This window comes from Pteropus medius, unplaced genomic scaffold (assembly GCF_902729225.1).
Source record: "Pteropus medius unplaced genomic scaffold, Ma_sr-lr_union100, whole genome shotgun sequence".
Classification (NCBI taxonomy): domain Eukaryota; kingdom Metazoa; phylum Chordata; class Mammalia; order Chiroptera; family Pteropodidae; genus Pteropus; species Pteropus medius.
This window is the reverse complement of record NW_024352784.1, coordinates 13,902,781-13,923,631: the sequence shown is the minus strand read 5'-3', so window position 1 is coordinate 13,923,631 and position 20,851 is coordinate 13,902,781. Positions and strand designations below refer to the sequence as shown.

At 43.1% G+C, this 20,851-nt stretch overlaps 1 protein-coding gene across 2 annotated transcripts in view; it reads left to right on the top strand.

Annotated features, from left to right (window-relative positions):
- Window positions 1-5,650: 5,650 nt before the first annotated feature.
- ME3 (malic enzyme 3) overlaps window positions 5,651-20,851 on the top strand; it is a 172,036-nt gene continuing 156,835 nt past the window's right edge. The window contains exons 1-2 of one of the 2 annotated variants that reach the window (XM_039848267.1): window positions 5,651-5,798; window positions 6,162-6,359. In XM_039848267.1, coding sequence (XP_039704201.1) covers window positions 6,177-6,359 — 183 coding nt within the window. In that variant the 5' untranslated portion in view covers window positions 5,651-5,798; window positions 6,162-6,176. Of the gene's footprint in view, window positions 5,799-5,843; window positions 6,003-6,161; window positions 6,360-20,851 lie in introns of those variants that run through there. The other variant, XM_039848268.1, reaches the window with a different exon arrangement.

Below are 20,851 nucleotides of genomic sequence, written 5' to 3'. Positions count from 1 at the left end.
CAGAGTGCTTCAAGAGGGGCAAAAAATAACTTTTTTAAAAAAACGACCTCTGGGAAATCTGGAGGCCTAGAAAGTACGTAAGAAGTACTGGTTATTCACTCCCTGGTTACTCTGATCAAGGACATTTTCTTCTTGGAATTCCTGTTGCAAGGCGGAAGTAGGGGCATGTATGAAATGGATTATAAATTGTTTGTGCCTAAACCAGCCATGAAAATAAGGGCTGGCCCATAGGCCAGGCCAGGAAGGGAAGCAGGCCTGTAGAGGATTAGTGCAGAACTAAATGAGAATCAGGCAGGGAGTCTGATGAGAAAGAAATGCAATATGTTGTATCCTGCTTTCTGGAAGCAATTATGTTTGGTCCAACAACTACTTGAGTAGAAGGCTGAATGAGTTTATAAACAAAGATTTCAAAGTGCTTTTGTGACAATAGTATGCAGGGCTAACAGTCTGGTGGGCCACCTCTATTAGAATTGTGGTTACTTCAAAGATACTCTTTTCTTGTTAAAATTGGGTATTAAAAAATTATGGCAGTACCACAGAAGAATAGTGAAATAGAATGTAATGCAATAGAAAAATAAGAAACATGTTTTCTTCTGCTACCCTACAAAATTACTGTTCATTTCTCCTTGTGGCATTCTCAGGATGCCAGAGAGTTGTTTATTTCCACTTAATGGGACAGGGGGAGGGTGCCAGGGAGGTGGGGAGAGGGATAAGAAGAGAGAGAGAGAATCAGTTACCCTGGAAACAGCTCCAAAGGAAGGGGGTCAAAGGGCTCGGATACAGAGGCTCCGTGGCTCCACTGGCTTCTTCATATCCTTTTCTAACTCAAGACCCTCTAGGCCACTTTGTCCTTCCTTATTCAGGTGAATCCGATTCAGTTCCGCGGGCATTTATTGCACACAAACAACCCTGTGCTAGGTGACATGTAAGATGTAAGATGCAAGGCTGAAGAGTCATAACGAAGACGATGGCTGAAGATCAGATAACTACTGTATATTTAGCGCCCACCCTGCAACAGGCCTGACTAAGCACTTTCCAAATGTAAGCTTAGTGCTCTGGTGACCACCATGGTCTCTAGAGCCTGGGTTTAAATCTTGGTCCACTTCAGGCAAATTATTTGACTTCTCCAGGTTTTGCTTCCTCATCTCTAAAATAGGGATAATAATTGTACCAACCTATTTCAGGTAGGGTCCAGTCAAGACTATCATACCACATTAGGTATATTTCAACAAAAAAGAGTTCAATAGAAAGAACTGGTTTCACAGGTGCTAGGAGCTGAAGGAGAAGAGAGTGCTGGGGCAACCATAAAGAGTAACCAGAGGAAGCGGATCTCATCTCTAAGGCTGGAGGGACAAAGGGGAGAGACTGGAACCATGGGAAGCTGGACGCAGGGAGAAAGAGACCCACTGCTAAATTTATGAGGCCTGGTGAGACTGATTCTAGCATGTGGACGAGGCTGGAACCAATGGCTGCTGGTGGGTAAAGGGTTGTGGCTGGAGGGAATACTGAAAGGAAATAATAGCAAGCAAACACAGCTCAAGCCTTTTATCTCTAGTGCCCCCTGTTGGCAGAAATTAACAGGAAATCTGCTACCAAAGAACTGGTTTGCAGGGTCTAAGCCCCAACCATAAACCAGAGTACAGGAAGGTAGATTTGGAGCTGAGAGAAATAGCTTAATAACCAGCTCGGTATTTCATAAAAATATTATGAGATTAAATGAGTTGATATTTTTAACCTCCTAGAAGAGTGCCTGGCATGTACTAAGTGCATTATAATGCCCTTTAAAAAAAAAAAAACAAATAAATACATTAATCCAACCAAGAATCCACGTGGGAAGTATATTTGAATCCTAGTTTTATCCACGAAGATGTTGGGGCTTCAAGAGGTCACACAAAATGCGCAAGGTCACATAAGGTCGTCACTGGTGAAGTCAGGACTGTCCGAATCCAAAGCTGTTGTTTTAACCTCTGTGAGCCCCTTTGAGGCTCAGAGAAAACAGGCACACAAATGAATCACTTCACAGAGACACGGACTGTAAAAGTGCACTAGCAGAGGTACAAGTAACAGAGTTTGGGGAGCAAGTGGGAGAGAGGGCAAGCTGCTGCAGGCTGGTGGGTTTGGGGAAGCTTGGTGGAGGATGTGGTGTTTGAACAGAGTTGTGAAGGAAGGGCTTCAACTGGCAGGTGCTGGGAGCAGAGGAAACTGCTTGAGCAAAGCCCAGAGCGCAGGGCATGTGTGCCAAGTTGTGAGTATGTGAACAAAGAGGAAATAAATCCTCACCACTCTCCTTTGGTGTAGACAAATAATAGAGTTGAAGTATCTCCAAATATTACTGGCAGCAATGTGAATTAAAGAGTTCTTTTAGGGCAATCATGAACACAAATGTTGTGTAGACTGCGATACATTTGTGAAGCAATAAGATTAGCAAAACAAAAATATTGAATTTTTAATACATCTCCATTTTTTTAAACCTGTATGTAGGGTCATTAAAATCTGCTTACAGAAGGCAAATGGTCTTGGTTTAAGATTGCCGACTGAACTAAAACTCTAACTTGAAGTTTGATGTCCCTTTAACAATGTACCAAATTGGGTTTCAATCAGGTCCACTCTTTGGAAGCTTATACACAAATATCAATTTTATTTAATTTAGAAAAGTGAGCACATTCTTGTTGCCAGACACTGTCCCAGGTACTGGAGGTGCGATGAATTATAAATGTTGGTCCCAGTCCTCAAGGAACTCCATCTAATAGGGCAATGGATAGATATGCAAATCTTGTAATCAGAATAGAAAAGAGAAGGTACTCAATGCACTGGGAATATGGAAACTCTGGCCAGGGAGGATGGGAATGGGATTCCTTTCCTGTCACCCCATGAAGGAGCATTACAACGGTGACAGAAGTCAGTAAATGGGATGTGAAGAGAGAGGGGCCAAGATAAATTATGGAGACTCATTAGTTCTATCTAGTGCTGAACCAGACCACAGGGCTGGTCTGCTAAGGAAGCCTGTGTTGTATGGAGTTGGAAGAAGTTCTGGAATGTTTTCATGGCTCTGAACCTGGCCTCTATAATCCTATGTTCAAATCTAAAAGTAAGGAAGTTCCCATGAAACCATAGATGGAAACAACACATGCCAATAATAATAGCTAACAATTTCTGAACATCCACTCCATGCCAAGCACTTTAATATAAAATGAGTTTTATGTAGAGACTCATAGTTATTATTCCTAGGAACCATTCCCTTCTTCCATCTAGTAGTAGGCTTCCCCACTGAGGTTTGGTAGAGTGCATACATGCTTTTCCCACTAGAGACAATAGTTTCCAGGCTTCCTTGTAGCTTGATGTGACCAAGTGACTTAGTTTTCACCAATGTAAATAGAATGTGAACAGAATGTGAATAGAAGTAATGTGTACTACTTCCATATCACTTCCCTGAAAGATAATTGCTTGCCTTCCACTTCCTCTTTCTCCTTTCCCACTGGCTGGGATGCTGGTGTAGTATTAGTGCTTTTGTGGAGAGGACAACAGCTTAGAGAAAGAACACGGGTCCTTGGACAGCTCTGTAGAACAGAGTGGTCACCTCTTGCTCTTCTCTTCTGCAGCTGCACCTGAACCTGCTTTTAGCACCTTTCCTTTACTGTGGACAAAGATCAAACACACGCAAAAGAAAAACAAGATTGTTAAAATTATGTCTGGGTAAAGAGAATAATAGGTCACAGATGGGGACACGCGAGAGACTCATATGTAAACTGTATGCGCTTTAGTGACTAGATTGTATTAAAACGATATTGGCTTGTTTGGGAAATTTTGTTGTTTACATCCTGGTTTCTAGCTGAAATAGCTGAGGTTACCTATTACATGTCCTCCAGATGAGAGAGAGATCATTGTATCAAGCAAAGACAGACTCGTCCAATGAACAATTTTTGATGATTTGCTATATGCTAAGTACCAAAGGTGGAAACACACACACACACCTCTCTCTCTCTCTCTCTCTCTCTCTCTCTCTCTCTCCTCTCTCTCTCTCTCTCTCCCGTAAGGATGTTTGTCAACTGGTAGGAAAATGTGCAAATATAAAAACAGTATTGAGAGGAAAGTATCAGTTAATACTCTTGGTTGCAAGCATCAAAAATCTGACTCCAGCTGGTTTAAGGGGAAAAAAAAAAAGATCATTTATGGGTTTATGTAAATTTACAGTCCAAGAATGAACCTTACTTCAGGCATTTAAACCCAACCAAATTAGAATCTCCATGGATGGGCCTGCAAATATGTATTTAGCCCCCCACCCCATCCCCCACCAGGTAGTTTTGATTCTGTTTTGGAAAGCACTGTTTTATATAGATCATTAGAGCTGCAAATTGGAGATTGGACTGGAAAGGGGAGAGGCTGAAGGAAATGATCACTCCTGGGGATCCTGGATCTAGGCAGGGTAAGCCCTGAGCACCATGATATCTGCTCTGTACTTAGAACAGGGCCAGAGGGCACATTTTGAAGGCTGCTTGCATGGGGAGGTTCAAAGGCAAGTCAGTAGAGGTCCATACATCTGTCTGGCAGTCAGTCTGAGGGTTTACAACCCCTATGAAAGTGGCTTTCATTTTCTTTCATTCACCCAACTATTTATTATGTAACTGTATACCACACACTGAGCTAGTCAGTGAGGTTACAGGGGTTTAACAGCAAAAAGCCTTTCCTCATGAAGCTTACATTCAAGGGGGAGACAGACAATAAATGATTAGAAAAATGAGTAATTACTGGCTGTGTTAAGTTCTATGAAGGGAGAAAAACCTTCACTATGTAGTCCTTAGTGGAGACTAACATTGGATGGAGTGGACAAAAGGCCTTTGAGTTGACAACTTAGTGGAGACCTGAGAGAATGAGTGTTCCAAGTAGAGGCAACAAGTGCAAAGGCCCTGAGGTGGGAAGGAACGGGGTGCGGCGGAAGCACAGGAAGAAGCAAGTATGGCTAGAGCTCAGAGAGGAGGATGGAGTGAGATGAACCTGAAGAGGGTGGCATGAGCCAGGCATCAAAAAGGGTGGATTTTATTCCACACACAATGAAATGTTTGCTTTAAAAGGAATCTTCTGGCTACTGTGTGGAGAAATTATAAAATTAAATTCAGGACTAGATGGACCCCAAGGTCCCTGTGTGGCCCCAACAATCCATGGCAGGGGGTTTCCAGGAGCCCTCTTAATAACTGTGGACCTGATATCAATCAGCGATGTCCAATAGAATGTTCTGCAAAGATGGAAATGTTCCATACCTGTGCTGTCCAGTCCCATAGCTACTATGCGCAAGTGGCCCTCGAGCATGTGAAATGTGGCTAGAGTGACTGAGGAAATAGACTTGTAATTTTATTCCATTTAAATCTAAAGAGCCTCATGTAGTTAATGGCTTTTGTACTGGACAGCACATCACAACACTGAGCACTGGGTGTCTCAGAATTTCTACTCCGAATCCCGGATCCACGGTCTTCCTTAAATAGCGGGAGAGTCAGAGGGTATGTTGATCCGCAAATGCTAAACCCCCTCCGTGCGTTCAGCCTGTCAGGATGGGGAGAGGCTCAGAGGGCATTCTGAGCTTCATTTTGTCTCTAGGGAGGCATGTGCACGCATGTCCTCAGTGCAAGCTCCGCACTGAGAACAAGGGTGAGAGGGCTGCTCTTTCCCGAACGCACCAGCCTCGCGCTCACGCGGCCGCTGGCGCGATCCAGCCATTGGCAGGAGGGGAACGTACGGTCTGCAGCGCCTCGCCCCGCCTGCCCCGCAGCAGGGCCGCGTGGACAACAGCTTCGGGCGCAGTGCAGGTGGGCTGCGGGAGGAGGCTACCTAGGCAAGCCACTGAGCAGGGTTGAAGGTTCAGGGACTCCTCGCCGCGCAGTCGCTTCTTCACGGGGATGAGAGCGGGGGTGACGCAGCTGTCATCCGCACAGAATCTGCTTCCTGGGCTTGCTTTCGCTTTGCCCGGCGCTTGGCAAGGCCTGCGCACCGCAAGCCCCGGAGCCGCGCAGGTGGCCGCTAAAGAGGGGCGGGGCTGGCGCCTTTAACCCTTCGGGACCCCCAGCCCTCTCCCTGTGGACGTGGCCGGGGCTCAGGCTCAGTGCCCTGCAGCACGCAAGGGCCTGCCTGGTCGGAAGGCGCCCCTGACCTTGGTTTCTCCCCGGTGCCAGGTCTGCGCAAGGAGCATGGGCGCCACGCTGGGCACTGGCCCTCGGCTGGCTCTCCTGCCCAACCGAGCCTGCCGTTCCATCCCGCGCTGGGCGCCCTCCGCACCCGCCCGAGGCTGCCGCTCCAAGCCCGGCCCTGTGCGCCCTGTGCCCCTGAAGAAGCGAGGGTACGATGTCACCAGGAATCCGCATCTCAACAAGGTAACGGTCACAGAAGGTAGGATGGCCCAAGCCGATATCCTGTCGCGGGCGGAGGGCGGCGCCCCGCCTCCTGGGCCTGGGAAGGATCCTCCCAGGCGCCGTTCCAGCAGTTTTCCATTTTTGCGTTACAGTGGCTAGATGTAGCTCTGTTTGGCTTACCCCTCCGCCCCGCCCCCCACCCCTCTTCTGCTCAGAAAGAGGTGACCTGTAATGCAGGTAGCCCAGTTTCTTCTGTGAGAACAATATAGAATGGGTTCAGGTCCTCACGACCAGTCTGACCTGGATCAGATCTCCCCTTGGTGCATACTAATTCTGTCGATCTTGGGCAGTTCCTTTAACGTCTGTCAGTCTAAGTTTCCTATCAGTAAAAGAGACAGTCTCAGGAATGCTCTGAGATTTAAAGAGAAAATGGAGGTAGAGTTCTTAGCACAGTACCTGGCACCCGGTGAGAACAAATGTCACCTACGGTTATTATTATTATCCTGAGAAAAAGATTAATTTGAGAGCTGAGACAGGAAAGTCTAGAATTACAGAATCTTTAGACCTTGAAGGGGCATCAGTGATCCTAATTCAAACCTCTCCTTTTACAGATGAGAAAATAAGACCAAGGGAACTTGCTCAAGGTCACCAACTAGTTAGATCTGGTAGCTCTGCCCCTGGAGTCCAGATCTGGATCTCCGGTGCTTTGATCAAGTTCAGCCCACTGCTTATGTGGTGCCTAAGAGCACACACATTTGTTTCTGGAAATAGAGTTTAGTATTATTGGTTCAGAAGGCTGAGCTAAGAAAGAGAGAATGGTATTAAAACTCAGGAAGCAAGAGACCTGGATTTTGATACCTGTCTCCCTACACCTCCTGCAATTAACTTGGGCATCTCATTTAATTTCTCTGAGATTCATCTTTCTCCTGCCTAAAAGGGATGTTATGACAGACCCACTTTTTCTACTTCACTTGGGTTTTGTGACAATCAAATGAATTACTGAATTTGATATAATATTTTAAATTATATAAAGCCCTTGATAAGTAATTACTACAAAATAAAAATTATAATAATTGCTTTGTTTCAGAATTGTGAAATTCAAGTGAGTAAATAACATATTGAGAAATAGGAACAATTACGTAGATGCTAAGTGTTGTGATTGTTTCCTGCAGAATTAATAGAAAAAGCTAAGAAAAAAAATCTTTCTTTTAAACTCTACCTATCATACTATCTCCCTGCCTCCCCCCGCCAAAGAAACTAAATCCTTTGTATATTCCTACTTGAGGATATTTAATGTGTTTTATGATTTTAATTTACTTTGGTAGCAGGTGTTGAAAATAACTCAAACTAGCTTAAGGAAACAAAAGGTGCCTTTAACTAAAAATATCTAGAGGGTGGATTGTAGGCAAAGCTTGACCCAGCAGTCAAGATGGCATCCCTAAGGATGCAGGTTTTCTCTGGCTCTCTGCTCTGCTTCTGCAACATCAGCTTAATCCTCAGTCTCCATCCAGTGGAGTCTTTCACCTTGATGTTGTCACAATCCCCCATCGCCTGTTGTCATCCCACACCATCCAGGGATAGAGACATTTTCTTCTGGTAGATCCTGCAGAAGAAAAAGGATACTTTCTCTGAAGCCTCGGAAAAATTATCCTGCTCTCTCATTGACTCTGATTGGATTCCCTTCCCATTCTCAAATGAATCACCATAATGTAAGCCAGTCAGGACCCACCCCTAGAGTTAAAAATAGAGTTTAAGGTAGGGCCACCCAAACCAACTGATTTAACACACAGGGCATGTGGTTCCCCCACAATAAATTTGTGCTGCCATCGGAGGGAGGAGGGATGGATGCTGGAAAGCATAACAATAAATTCCCACTACAAACTCCAGTCATTTTGACAATAATTGCCTTAGAAGTACTGGCATATTACCAATCAGCACTTATTGCTTTGTGAATAGTTAAAAAATACAGGAAGAGCTTGAATATCTAATTTTTAGCCCTAGGCTTTTGGCTCTCTAGAGACACTCTTGCCCCTGTCCCTGGTCTCTGATGGAAATTTTTCCTCCTAAATAATGTAAATGGGATATTCTGCATAAATCTAGGGGACCTGACCTTTTCATGATGTTAAATTTTATATATATATATCCCTAAGGTCAATTGATGCCCATCTGTAGTCAGGAAGGTATCTAGGATGATGCCAGGAGAGCCTGTTGGCATCCCCATTCACCCTTGGGGAGAGAGGGGAAGCAATGGAGCAGCAACACTGCCTGGGATCTGCTGTGAATGCCCTTCACTCCCACTGGAGTGCCACTCTGTTGTCGTTATGCTGACCTCCAGCACTCAGAGTCTCCAGTGAAGGCTTGAAGCTTAGCACTCTCCATCAGCCAGATGGGGGGACTGGCTGAATTAAACAGAACACCTTAGTTCATCACAGAAAGCAAAAGAAGGGCAGCTTTGAAAGGGTGCTATGCTTAGTGGGTGGATCTGGGGGTGGATTTATTTTCTGCAAGACTAAACTCCTCCAGGGCAGGGACTGGTTTCATGCATTTGTGACTGGCAGGAGGTGGTTCCTGAAGGATCTAGCAAGGGCATGAATATGAAAATCAACACTCCATTCTTGGAATGTGTTCGCTAGATTTGCATCCCACATTGGACAGATTAGGAGAGGCATTTACGTTGAAGCTTGAGGGCAGAGGAACGTCAAGAGGAGGGAGTCTCCTAGAGAGGAAGAGCTGCTGAACAGGCCATGCATGGCTGCTGTTGTGCAATGACAGGGTCCAGTCCCAGCTCTGTGATCCATGATAAATCTTGTGACCTCCTCTGCCCATGTCATCCCACTGCCGTAAGGATCATGGGAGATAGCCTTGGTGGAGTCATTTTGAAAATTAGAGCACTGTATATTAGATGATCATGTTGACAATTCCCAGAATCAGGGTTGGAAGGGCCCTAAGAGATGCTGTAGCCCGGAATTGTTCAGACTACGAGTCACAAACTGTGAGACCTGAAATTAGTTTGGGTGTCCATTTGGATTTGGAGGAAATATACTTACTTGACCCAAATCTTCCCAGACTTCAGGGAATTTCACTGAAGTGGGTGTATGATTTTCCAGAGTGCATCAGCCTTCCCATTTGACCCACATGCCAATAATGATTTTTGCAGTAAAATTCCACTGACCCTTCACCTGCTTCTCTGTAGTTTTTTGATCTCTTGAGCTTGATAGGGAAAATAATGAATGAAAAGGGTGCTCATTCAAATTGCTGTGGTTATGGATCAGTGCATTTTATGTAGTAGGGCCCCTAGAAACTATGAAGCACTGCAGGCGACCACCTTCCCATGTGGACTTGATGTGCTTAGTTTAGTGAATGTGTAAAGAAAGGCTTGGTGGCCAGCGCTGCAGCATTGGCTGCATGTCTGAGGCTACATAGATTTCAACTCAATTCTTTCTATATTCAGCAGTGATTTATTAGACTCCCACACAGCTAGAATTTGCCTTTGATTAAAGTATATGTTTTTGTTTGGTGCCAGCTTTGAACTTGATCTTGCTTCCTTTTGGTAGGGAGAGTCCGTCATCACACACTTGGCTCATTGATCAGTCAGGAGATGATATCTGGGTTGTATGGGGAATTAAACTTTGTTGGTGATACTGTTTTCTTCCCCAAAGGCAGATAACATAATATGTCTTCCTGAGACCTCTGTTTCTGATGTGATGTTGAATTGCTCCCTCTGTGATTGAAAGAGAAGCAATGGATTATTAAGTAAACATTAGTTCCATGTATAGCAGTTTACTCTAGACTTTGAGCCTCTTGTGCAGTGACTCAGGGCTTCGAAGCTCAAATACTTTTTAGATATTTTATGAACCAACAAGCAGAGACAAGCTAGAATTAAATCCTCTCCTGTTGGATACTGTCCTGCCTTCATGGGACTGATAACATTTGGTGTTAGGGCTTTGTGCTTGGAACAGCTAAAAGAACTTGTATTAGTTAGGCTAAAGGTTAGGCAACTATTACAATGTGAACAGCAAATACAGAGGCTCAGAAAGAGAGAAACCTATTTATCTCGTATAAACAAGTCTGGATAGGCAGTTGCAGGTTGGTATGTGGCTGGATCTTGTTGCTTTGCTATCCTCAATGTGCATGTACAGTTCATGATCCAAGGCGGCTGCTCTAGCTTCTGCCATCAATTCCATACAGAAGCCAGTGGTAAGAGAAATGTCTTTGAAAGGCACAAATTGGACATTCCAAATATCACTTCCACTCACATCCAATTGCCCAGAACTTGATCATATGCCACACCTAGCTGCAAAGAGAACCTGAGAAATAGAATCTTTAGTGGAGCACCTATATATTCAGCTAAAAATTCTACACATCAAGGAAAGAGAGAATGGATACTGGGGAAACTACCACAAACGGCTTTAATTTTTTTACTGTTAATTTTGCCCCAACCTTTAAAATCCATCAGTTTCTCTACATCTCCACTACCACCAGCCTTGTTCACTCCTCCATCATCTCATGTCTAGATTATGTAGGAGCCTCTTCATTGGCTTCCAAAATTCCAGTCTTACCCCTTTCAACCCACTCCAATGTCTGGTAACCACACCTTGAGAGGCTGAAACCTTGCACACATCCCTAACCACACTTTTTCTTCCAGACACTATATCTAATCCACCAGATATTCCTGTTGCTCTATCTTCAGACTGGAGCTGGAATCTAAGCCCTGCTCACAACAGATATGCCCTGACCCAAGCTATGAACATCTCTTTGCTGGATGACTGCAGCAGCCTCCAAGTTGGTCTCCTTGCTTCCATGTGTGTCCCTCTTGTTTATTCTCTACACAACAGCCAGTGTGATCCTTTTAAAACTAAATTTGATCATGCCACTTTTCTGCTCAAAACCTTGTGAAGTCAAAGTTCTTATAATGCCTTGCATGATTTGACCCTCTCTGACCTCATCTTTTGCTACTTCTCAGCCTTGCTTGCTGCCCAAACCACTCTGGCCTCCTTGCTGCTCCTAAACACTCAGCGCACTGCTGCCTACAGTCTTTGCATTGGCTGTTTCCTCTTCCTAGAACACATTTCCCTAAATAGCCACATGGTTAACTCCCTCACTTTCCACAAGGCTTCTTGCTTTCTTAGTAAGACTTATCCTGACCATCTCATATAAAGTTAGAAGCAGTCTTTTCAACCTTCTTGGTGACCCTAACATGATCTACTTTCCCCCATAGTATTTGATACTTCCTAACATACTATTTAATTTTCTTACTTACTGTATCTCATTTATTGTATGTATTTCCTCACTATACATAAACTCCATTTAGGCGGGGATTTTTGTCTGTTCATTGATGTATCTGACATACTTAGAAGATTGACCGGCCCATAGTTGGCAGTCAATAAACAGTTATTGGATGAGTGAATCATTCAGAGAGATATCTGCTGAGGCTCCTTCCTCTCACCCCTTTCTTTCACCCTCCCCTTTCACCAAAGACTCGTTTTTTCACCCTGGTGCCTCTCCTTCCCCAGTGATCCTTTCGTGGTATCAAAATGCCCAGAATCACCTATATTTGGAGTGTGGGTAAAGCTCACATCAGCCCTTTGTGTGCCCGGAGACCTACTTTAGAGTGAAGACTGGAGTAACACAACTCAGAGATGTTCACTCTTTGTATTTCTAGTTTTACCGCCATTAAACGAAGCCTGGGGAAGAAAGAGTCCCTCTTCAGTAGACATAGGTGGTGACTTGGAACCAGAGATGGAAGAAGACATTTTTGAGGCATGTAGAAAAAATCAAAAGGGCAATTTGTAGGGAGTGGACCACAGGTAGGAGACCCAAACTTCTGTGAGCATCTCTAACTTCCCAAAACTCTCACCCTCTGCTTTGAGTCCTTGGAGCCCCCATCCCTGTTCTAGACCCCTCTGATTCCCCCATCCTGAAGCACCCCTGTTAAAGACAAGGAAAATCATGTTATGGACTGAATGTGCCTATCTTTCCTGCCCGCTAAGTTTATATGTTGAAGCCTTATCCCCAGGTGTAATGATATTTGGATATGGGGCCTTTGGGAGGTAATTAGATCATGAGGGTGGAGCCTTATGAAAGAGATGGAAGAGAACTGCTACCTCCTCCCCGTCATGTGAGAATATAATCAATGGCCATCTGCAAGCCAGGAAGATGGTCCTCACCAGGAACTGAATCAGGCAACACCTTAATCTTGGGACTTTCAGCCTCCAGAACTGTGAGAAATAAATTTCTGTTGTTCAAGCCATTCAGTCTGTGGTATTTTGTTATAGCAATGTTGGTGGACTAAGACACCATACCAGGAAGCACCTTAGCTCCCAGGGGTCAGAAATTCAAGGACGTGTAGGATGAGATGCCAGAAGCTCAGGAAGATTTCCTACTCCTGGAACCCAAAGTTGATGCTCAGAGAGTATTTTCTCATAAACATGTTATTATAAATAGTTGAATTGCTCTCCAAAGAAAGTATATTATGTGTTAGATTAGCATTTGTATGGTCATTATGAAGATTTCAGAAATGCTGGCTTATGTTTATGAATGCTTAATTCAGAATGCAAAATACTAAGTGGAATCTATAACCATGAATGTGACTGCAAAAAGATGTAATTCTGTAAAAAGACTTGGAAGTAAATGTGTGAATATGATTATGTTAGGGCAGTGGAATTATGGGAGATTTATATCCTCTTTATGTAGTTTCTTTAGTGTTACATTCTCTTTTCAATTTTAGATTACAGTTTCTATTGGAAGCTAAATTTCTAGAGTCAAGTAAATAACATTCAGACCAACTTTCGGAAGTTGACCTATCTTTCACATAGGGGTGGCATTCTTATCTTGTGGAAATCCCTAAAATAATCTTATTTCAAGATTTGCCTGCATTTAATTTGTTATCTTCTAAGGGGATATGTTTAGATTCGTGTAATAAAATGTTAACATAGGAACTTGCTGCCTGTTTTAAACAGTTGTAAATAACAATATCTAGATTATGTAAGCAGCAGCATAGAGGGCAGGTTCCATATGGAAATACCTGTTGTCTGACTCAGACTTGGGCCAACTGGCTTCTAAGCCTATCTGAGCCTGGGCTCTCTGTATTGATAATCTGTGGGCACTTTTTAAGACTCATCTCCAGTCTCCTTGTTTCTAGTTTCTCTTGGGCCTCTGGGGCCTCTGTAGGCTCTGGAGGTCGTGGCTTTATTTTACTTTGCATTTTTGTCATTTCTACCAAAGGTTTCTTTTATCATCTACCCTCTTCTTTGTAAATGCCAGTCTCATAGTGAGAGGAAGTGAAAAAAAGCCTTTTGATTTATAGGAACTTTGCAAAGGGGTCACCAATGTGCAGCACTTTTGTTTGCAAAGGCATGGTTTATAGTCGGCCTCCAGACCTTCACTTTGATGTGTAGAAAGTACATTGGGAAATCCTTTGGGGTGGTGTCTGACTGCCTTTCTGATGCAGAGCACAAAAGATGCTCTATGACTGTGCGATGAAAATCTGAGGGCTATCCTACTATTGGGGGTGCTGAGGTCAGCCGTTAAAAGCATGCATTCATTCTGTACCCAAATGGTTGCCTGGCAGCCTGGTTAAAACACAGCTCTTACCAAAAGGACACAATAAAGAGTAAAATGTACTCTGTCATTTGAGGAGAGGGATTTTTGATGGAAAGATCATCAGCTTTTGAGGAACCTGAATAAGAGAAAATCAAAGTTGCATTTGCTTTTAAAAGCAATATTGAAAGCTAGAAGGACCACAGGGGATAGGGATGAATGATGAGCAACTTGAGAATATTTTCAAAAGCATTTTGCCTGGGTTCTGTATTGTTGTTTGGTAGTAGATCTTCATGAAACCCATAGCATAATTGGACCCAAAACATACTCCTCTGTGGCGTGGAACTCTGGAGAAGGTGGACTCTGTTAGTTCCTTTGTTTTATTTTGCTTGGTTCTTTCACAAAACAGAAAGAGGGAGCCAATACCTGAACGAGGTGGTATAGTTCCTTTGTTTTATTTTGCTTGGTTCTTTCACAAAACAGAAAGAGGGAGCCAATACCTGAACGTCTGAGTTACTGAGCTGTCTGGTGACTTCCCCAGTAGGAGAAGGGCTGCCAAGTACCCTCATGACGGAAGTGGGGCTGGGTCTGCTCTCACGGTAGACATACAGTGTGCCAGGAATTGTTCTAGGTAGTTTTTATACCTTAACTTATTTAATACAATACCACAGCCTTTTGAAGTATACCATTATCTTACTGTCTCTCCATAGAAAAGAGAAGCTTTGAAATATTAAACATTGTTCTTTGTTGCAAACCTAAACATCTGCTAATGCAGCTCCTGCTGTCACTCCTTATGTATCCATTTCTGATGAATGGACATGCTCCTGATTCCATCTTCGTTTCAGGTTTTCTATTTTTTCTCTGCAGTAACATGATCTTGAAGACAGTTCACAAACCATTTGACAGAAAGCTCAGCCCTCATGTCATATTCTCCCTTCTTATCTCTTTTATATTTGGTCTCTTCTAGTCTATGATTATTTGTTTTGACTGGTGAAATCACTTCAGGTCACAGGACAGTGAATAGCAATGCAGTTGCCACCTGATAAAGCAGGAGTAAAGATAGAGAGTGTGGAGAAAAACCTATTAACAGCCATTTTTAGAAAGAGGCTTTGCAATTGGCCCGTCAGAGCTAGAAAGTTTCCCCTGTTCTCACACTCCAAGAGCTGGCAGCAGCTTCTCCTCACATCTGAGACACCTTAGAAGCTGCCTAGCCATGCTTGTGGGAGATGATGGCATAGGTGCCAGTGGGCAGCCGGCCAGGTGGTGCTGGGAGGGTGGACCTGCCGAGCAGAGAGACGGGCCTGCCGAGCAGAGGGACAGTCCTGCCTCCAAGAACCAGCCTCGGCTACAGGGCTGCAGGGTCGTAAGCAGCCTCAGCTGTTTTTCAATTAAGTGAACTGCTCAATTTCTGTAACCTTTTATGAGTCAACTGGACACAGAGTCAGCTGCCTTATCTGGGACTCATAGTGCTAGAATAATAATATTAGATATAATAATAATAATAATAAACACTTATATAATACCTACTATTCCAGATATTCTTATAGGTGCTTTACATGTATTAGTTCCAAGCAAAGAAAACTTTTGGAAGAGGTAAACTTTGCCCAGAGCTCTCTCACCTCCTGTTTCCATGGCCACCTCTTCCAACAGTTTTCTATACAAGACATCCTGAGGGTCTTCATGGTGGCACTAGGCTACCTAGGGATGCCAGCTTGAGTGGACCTTTTCATCTTACAGAGTCCTGCTTTCTGTCCTGGATCTCATCTCTTCTTTCCATACTTCCCTGCCTCCCTGTTCATCCATCTGTCTATCCATCCATTCGTCCTTCTATTCATTCATTCATCCATCCGTCCATTCATCCATCTATCTGTTCATTTGTCCATCCATCTATCCATCCAACCATCAAATTTTATTGAGTACTTATTCTCTACCAGGCACTGTTAGGTGTTGGTAATAATATAATAAACATGGCAGCTGTGATCCTTCTCCTTATTGATTATATAATATAGTGAGAAAGACAGTAAGTAACAAACAAAATTTTTCAGATAGTTATTAGTGGTAGAGAAGAAATAAACAGGGTACAGTGTGAGAGAATAACAGAGGGTCTATTTCAATCATAAGGGAAGACCTCTTAAGAGATGATTTTTTGAGAGGAGATCTAAAGAAAGAGGAGCCAGCCGGAAGAAAAGCTGGTAGCAGCGTTTCAGGTAGAGAGAATAGCACATGTGTTGCCTAGAAGCAACAGGCAGCTTGGCATCGCAGGTTCTGGGAACTGACAACAGGCAGTTCCATAGAAGTGTGATGAGCAAGGAGAGAATTTCCTGAACATAGGGTGGAGAGAGCTCAGGAGTTTCAATTCTGTGTAGGTCCTTGGAGTCCATGGGATTCGGGTTGGGGTTTCATCCTCTGAAAAACAGGACATTATTAAATGGTTCTAAGCAAGGAAGTGCCAAGATCCGATTTATATTAGTGAAAGATCTCTCTGGCTGCCATGTGGAGAACAGATTGGAGAGGGGCAAGAGTGAAAGCAGGAAGACCAATTAGGGGCTGCTACAGCAACGGGGGCATGGAAAGTGAAAGGCAGCAGCTGGGATGTGGGAGGTGGCAGGGCAGAGGAGAGAAGGGTTGGATTGGAAATATCATTTGAAGGTGAAATTGACAGGACAGTGTCCCCTGTGTCCTTCTCCTTCAGATTCACAAGGACTCAGTCTGTATTTTTTCTGCCCATGCCTCCTTACCCTTCATGTAGTTACCACCACTGTTTACTGCAATTCCTCCCATGCTTCCTCAGCATACCTCATGATAATGAGGAAATAGAATATTTGTTTTACTTTTGGAGCTTATGACATGCTTCCCAATTGATCATCTCATTCGATCCCAAAAAACTTTGTGAAGCAGGCATTATTGTTTTTATGGGAGGGACACTGGGGCCCAGAAAGCCCAAGTGAGTTGCCCATGGTCTCCCAGAGAGTAAGGGGCTGCAATAAGACTTCATCCAGATTCTCTGAGACCATTCACTAGTTTAGTAAACATGTGTTGAGCACCTGCTGTGTTCCAGGCACTGTGCTAGGTTCAAAAAATAAAGGAATGAATCAGTCATGGTCCTTGCTTTCAAGGAACCTAGCGTTCAAAGGAAAAGACAGACTTGCAAGCTTATACATGTAATTTTGGTTTTCATATTATATTAAAAGTAGGTTGCTAATAATGTCCAAATAATTTTTACTTTGGTGGGGAGAAAGAAGGGTGAGACATTTCCTTAAAGTGGGCGGTTGACCTTTGATCCTTACAATAAATTTCATAAATGATGTGTTACGTAAAGAAAAAGGATAATCTACTCTGACCTCTTTCAGGGTAACTACTTATTTTTCTTGGTGTGTTAGTGCTAAGATCTAAAAGATATATAGGGATTCCCTTGGGCACACAAAGTGGAAGAAAGACGTTCCCAGCAAATACAGCAGAACTGCATGGTATGTGAGGAACTGTGGGTGATTCTGAAGGAGGACAGAGTATGTAGGATGAGAGGGTTGGAGAGCAAGACAGGGGACAGACATGGGTGGGGGTCTGGGGCTGCTCTATGCCTGTGTGAAGAGTTCGACCTTCATCCTGAAGGTGAAGGGGAACACTTGGAAGTAACGCTATGGGATTCGAGCTGTAGACAGATCTCTCTGGCCCCAGGGAGGGGACAAGAGCAGAGTGAGGGAGATTAGTTAAGAAGGAATTCGTTTCCGTAAGGAAGATAAGGAGGACCTAAAATGGCAAATGGTGAGGTGGACACAGATGTGAGAAGTGCTAAGAAAGCAGAAGATTTTGTTCCAGAATTCCTTGGGTTCCATATAGCCACAATAGGAGTCCAATACTTATTGTCAATATTCACACACCCCCTCCACCCCGCCACAAAAAAAAATTATGGAATCTTATATTTAACCATCATATATTTACACAGCTTAATCAGGACAGCACATTTCTTTGTCATTGCCCAGAATAAACAAAGTAAAACTATTAATATTTATCTCAAACAAATTCCAAAAGTTCTGCTTGGCAGTTATATGTGTCTTAAAATTGCAAAATAAATTAATTATTACAAATGTAAGATTTTTCAAAACATGAAATTCCTTAAGGGAGATTTTGGGACTTGTGAAAATGTGATGATTTACTGATTTGGGCTGTCTTTAATTGGAGTGTTTTATTGTGAATATTGGTATCATTGGTTTTTATCTAACTAAGCATCCTTGTTCTGGTTCTGTTTGCACAAAGCAATACAGGTATTAATTTTATTTCCCAAAGTGGAGAGAAGGTGCTGACTCACTAAGTACATGATCACATTAGCTGGCATTTTTGTCATTATGGGGACATCGCCCAAACTCCCATCCAGTAACTGGCATCACTACCTCTATCACGAAGATAAGGTGGTGAGATTCTATTTTAACACCTGTAAGAGCTCAACAGACTTCTTTCTTCTATGCTTTTCCTCAGTCCGCTGGAAAAACAATAATTCTTTTCCATTGAAAATAGAAAGAATGTTCATAGTTTGGAAAATATATTTTCTAGATGAAAATTTCCTTCCTTTGTTTTTTTTGTTTGTTTGTTTCTTTTTTTCCTTCCTCTGTTTTTATGAGAAGATTTAGGTGGAATAGAAACAAGGATTTAAAGTGCGTGCAATGTGAACCTTTCACGAATTTGGCCCTCTGTGGGCAAAGTGTTGTCACTTTCTCCACTGGATTGAACTTTAGCTTGCCTTTCTCTTTGCTGCGTCCTGGCTTGTCTCCTAGAGAAGGAACATAGAAAATCAGAAGCTTGTAGGAATTATTTTATTGGCTAATTCAACCCAGTATCAGCATTTTTTGTAGGTGAAAGCTTAAATAGCTTTTTTAAAAGAGGTAAAGTTTTAATAGAATCAGCAACAAGAATACTATAGTAAGCTAACTCTTGTTTTTCATACATTTTTCAGTGTCACCTGGGCAAGGTCATCTGACACATAAAATGACTCTAGTCATGAAGCTATGGACATCATAGAAAGTATGATAATGAAAACAAGTTTTCCAGAGTGCAAATTCTTAGGAAGCTATGTAAATTCTTAGGAAGCTAGGTCTTATAGTTCTTGCAGTATTGTAAAAGATCTTTGATTTTTTACCATGGGTGTCCCAAGTCTTTGATCTTGGGTAACTTACTCTGTGGGGTAAAACTGCAGTGGTCGTCTTTAATCCATGTCCTCTTCAAAAGAGTAAATTTTTATAATGGGTCTTAACACTGTAAACATTTCATAATACTGTAGCTTCAAAGAAGGAACGCAATAAACACATTTGTATCCATTTAGCTGATGGTTTATAGATCTGAGAGACTCTTAGGTGCCTACGATCCAGATCCACAGGAGAAGCATTTATTTCATTGGCTTTGCCTCTGAAGCGTAGTTTCCATCAGCCTGCTGAGAAAGTGCTTCATTAGCATCTTTGGTCAAATAACCTTTTATGAGAGACACTCCTTTAGTTTTTGTGTTATATTTCTATTTCAGTCTTAAACTTTTTTGTTAACTTCTCTGTTGCTTTCTCATTTTTCTTATCAAGTGAGTGAGAAGACCTTTTCCAACTTTCTTCTTTTCTACTTGGTATCAGGACATGCTACTTTGCCTATTAAAGTTGCATAAGGGTTACAAAAATTATAATTAAGGTAAATATGTATCATGCATTCATTCTTTTAGGATGTACTAATGTGTGCCTTTCATTGACCTCAATGAAACACAGAGATTATGTGTACTTAGTTAGCTTCCCAATTTTTGAACATAATGTTAGCCCTCTGCAAGGTCAGAAATACTTTCCTCTCATTTCTTTCTATCAGGACTAAGTGCTCAAATCTGGGATATATGGGGAAAAGGCAACATCCTAAAGATGAGATACTGGGGGCTGAGTTGAAAGGGAAGGGTGTATCCTGGAATATCAATGGTAGAAATATCAAACCAAGGAGACAAGAAAACCTGAATGGAGAGATGGGCCAGTGTGGGAAGCCAAAAAGAACTGTATTGCGTGTCATGCAGGAGAGCATAATTAAAGGTATAACGTGGCAGATAGGAAGAGAAGTGAAGACAGAGAAGACTGAGGTCTACAATAGGTGAGGTGAGATAGTTCAAGAGCAGAATAAATGACTGCTGGGTACCTATGGAGCATTATTGTTTTGGTGGGTCTTGACATCTCTCGAAGAGGTAAGGCAGCTCCTTAAGAAAATCGAACTGGGCTGGATGTCCGCAGCCTGCCAATCAGTGCAAGAAGACTATAGTCCCAGGGAGTGTCATTTGAGCACATGGTAGTCATATGCTAAAGCTTTTGCTCCAAACACTGGGATCACAGACACTCACTTCTGCAGACCATGGCAGCTGCCCTGTTCAGCTGCAGCTTGAAGGATATCAGGGCCCTTGAGGTTCAAGAAGGTAAAACCCAGAGGCTTTATAGTTTGGGAAGCTCCAAACTCTCTTTATTTCCATATCATGGTGGCCTTTAGTGCCAGAAGTTAATGTGCTCTGCGGATCTCCACCAAGCCTGAACTCCTTGTTTCAGGATCTAATGTACCAGGAGATGTCCCTGCAGGAGCCTGGCCCCAGCACCAACAGACTGTCATGCAGTCTTGGTTTTGTTGCCTCTTTTTTCTATATCGAGGACCTCTCAAATGGGTATCACTTAACTGTACCCCCTTCTTACTGTTAGGGGAATGGTAGAAATGAGGGCAGAAACGTGTAGGTGACTAAGGGTCACCTCTGAGGCCAAAGGTCAGTTCTGGCTTCATGTCTACTCTCTCTTCCCAGTGGTAGATGTTCTGATCCTATGCCCAGAGGTGGGTTCTGTTCCCATCAGCTCCACTCAGTTCTTTCCTGCCTCTCCTTAACCACACCCTCCCTGCCCTCAGTTACCCGCCGATGCCAGGCATAGTTAGAGGACTACGCCCTAAGTATCTGCGCATCTTAGAGACTATGAACCACATGACTCCTA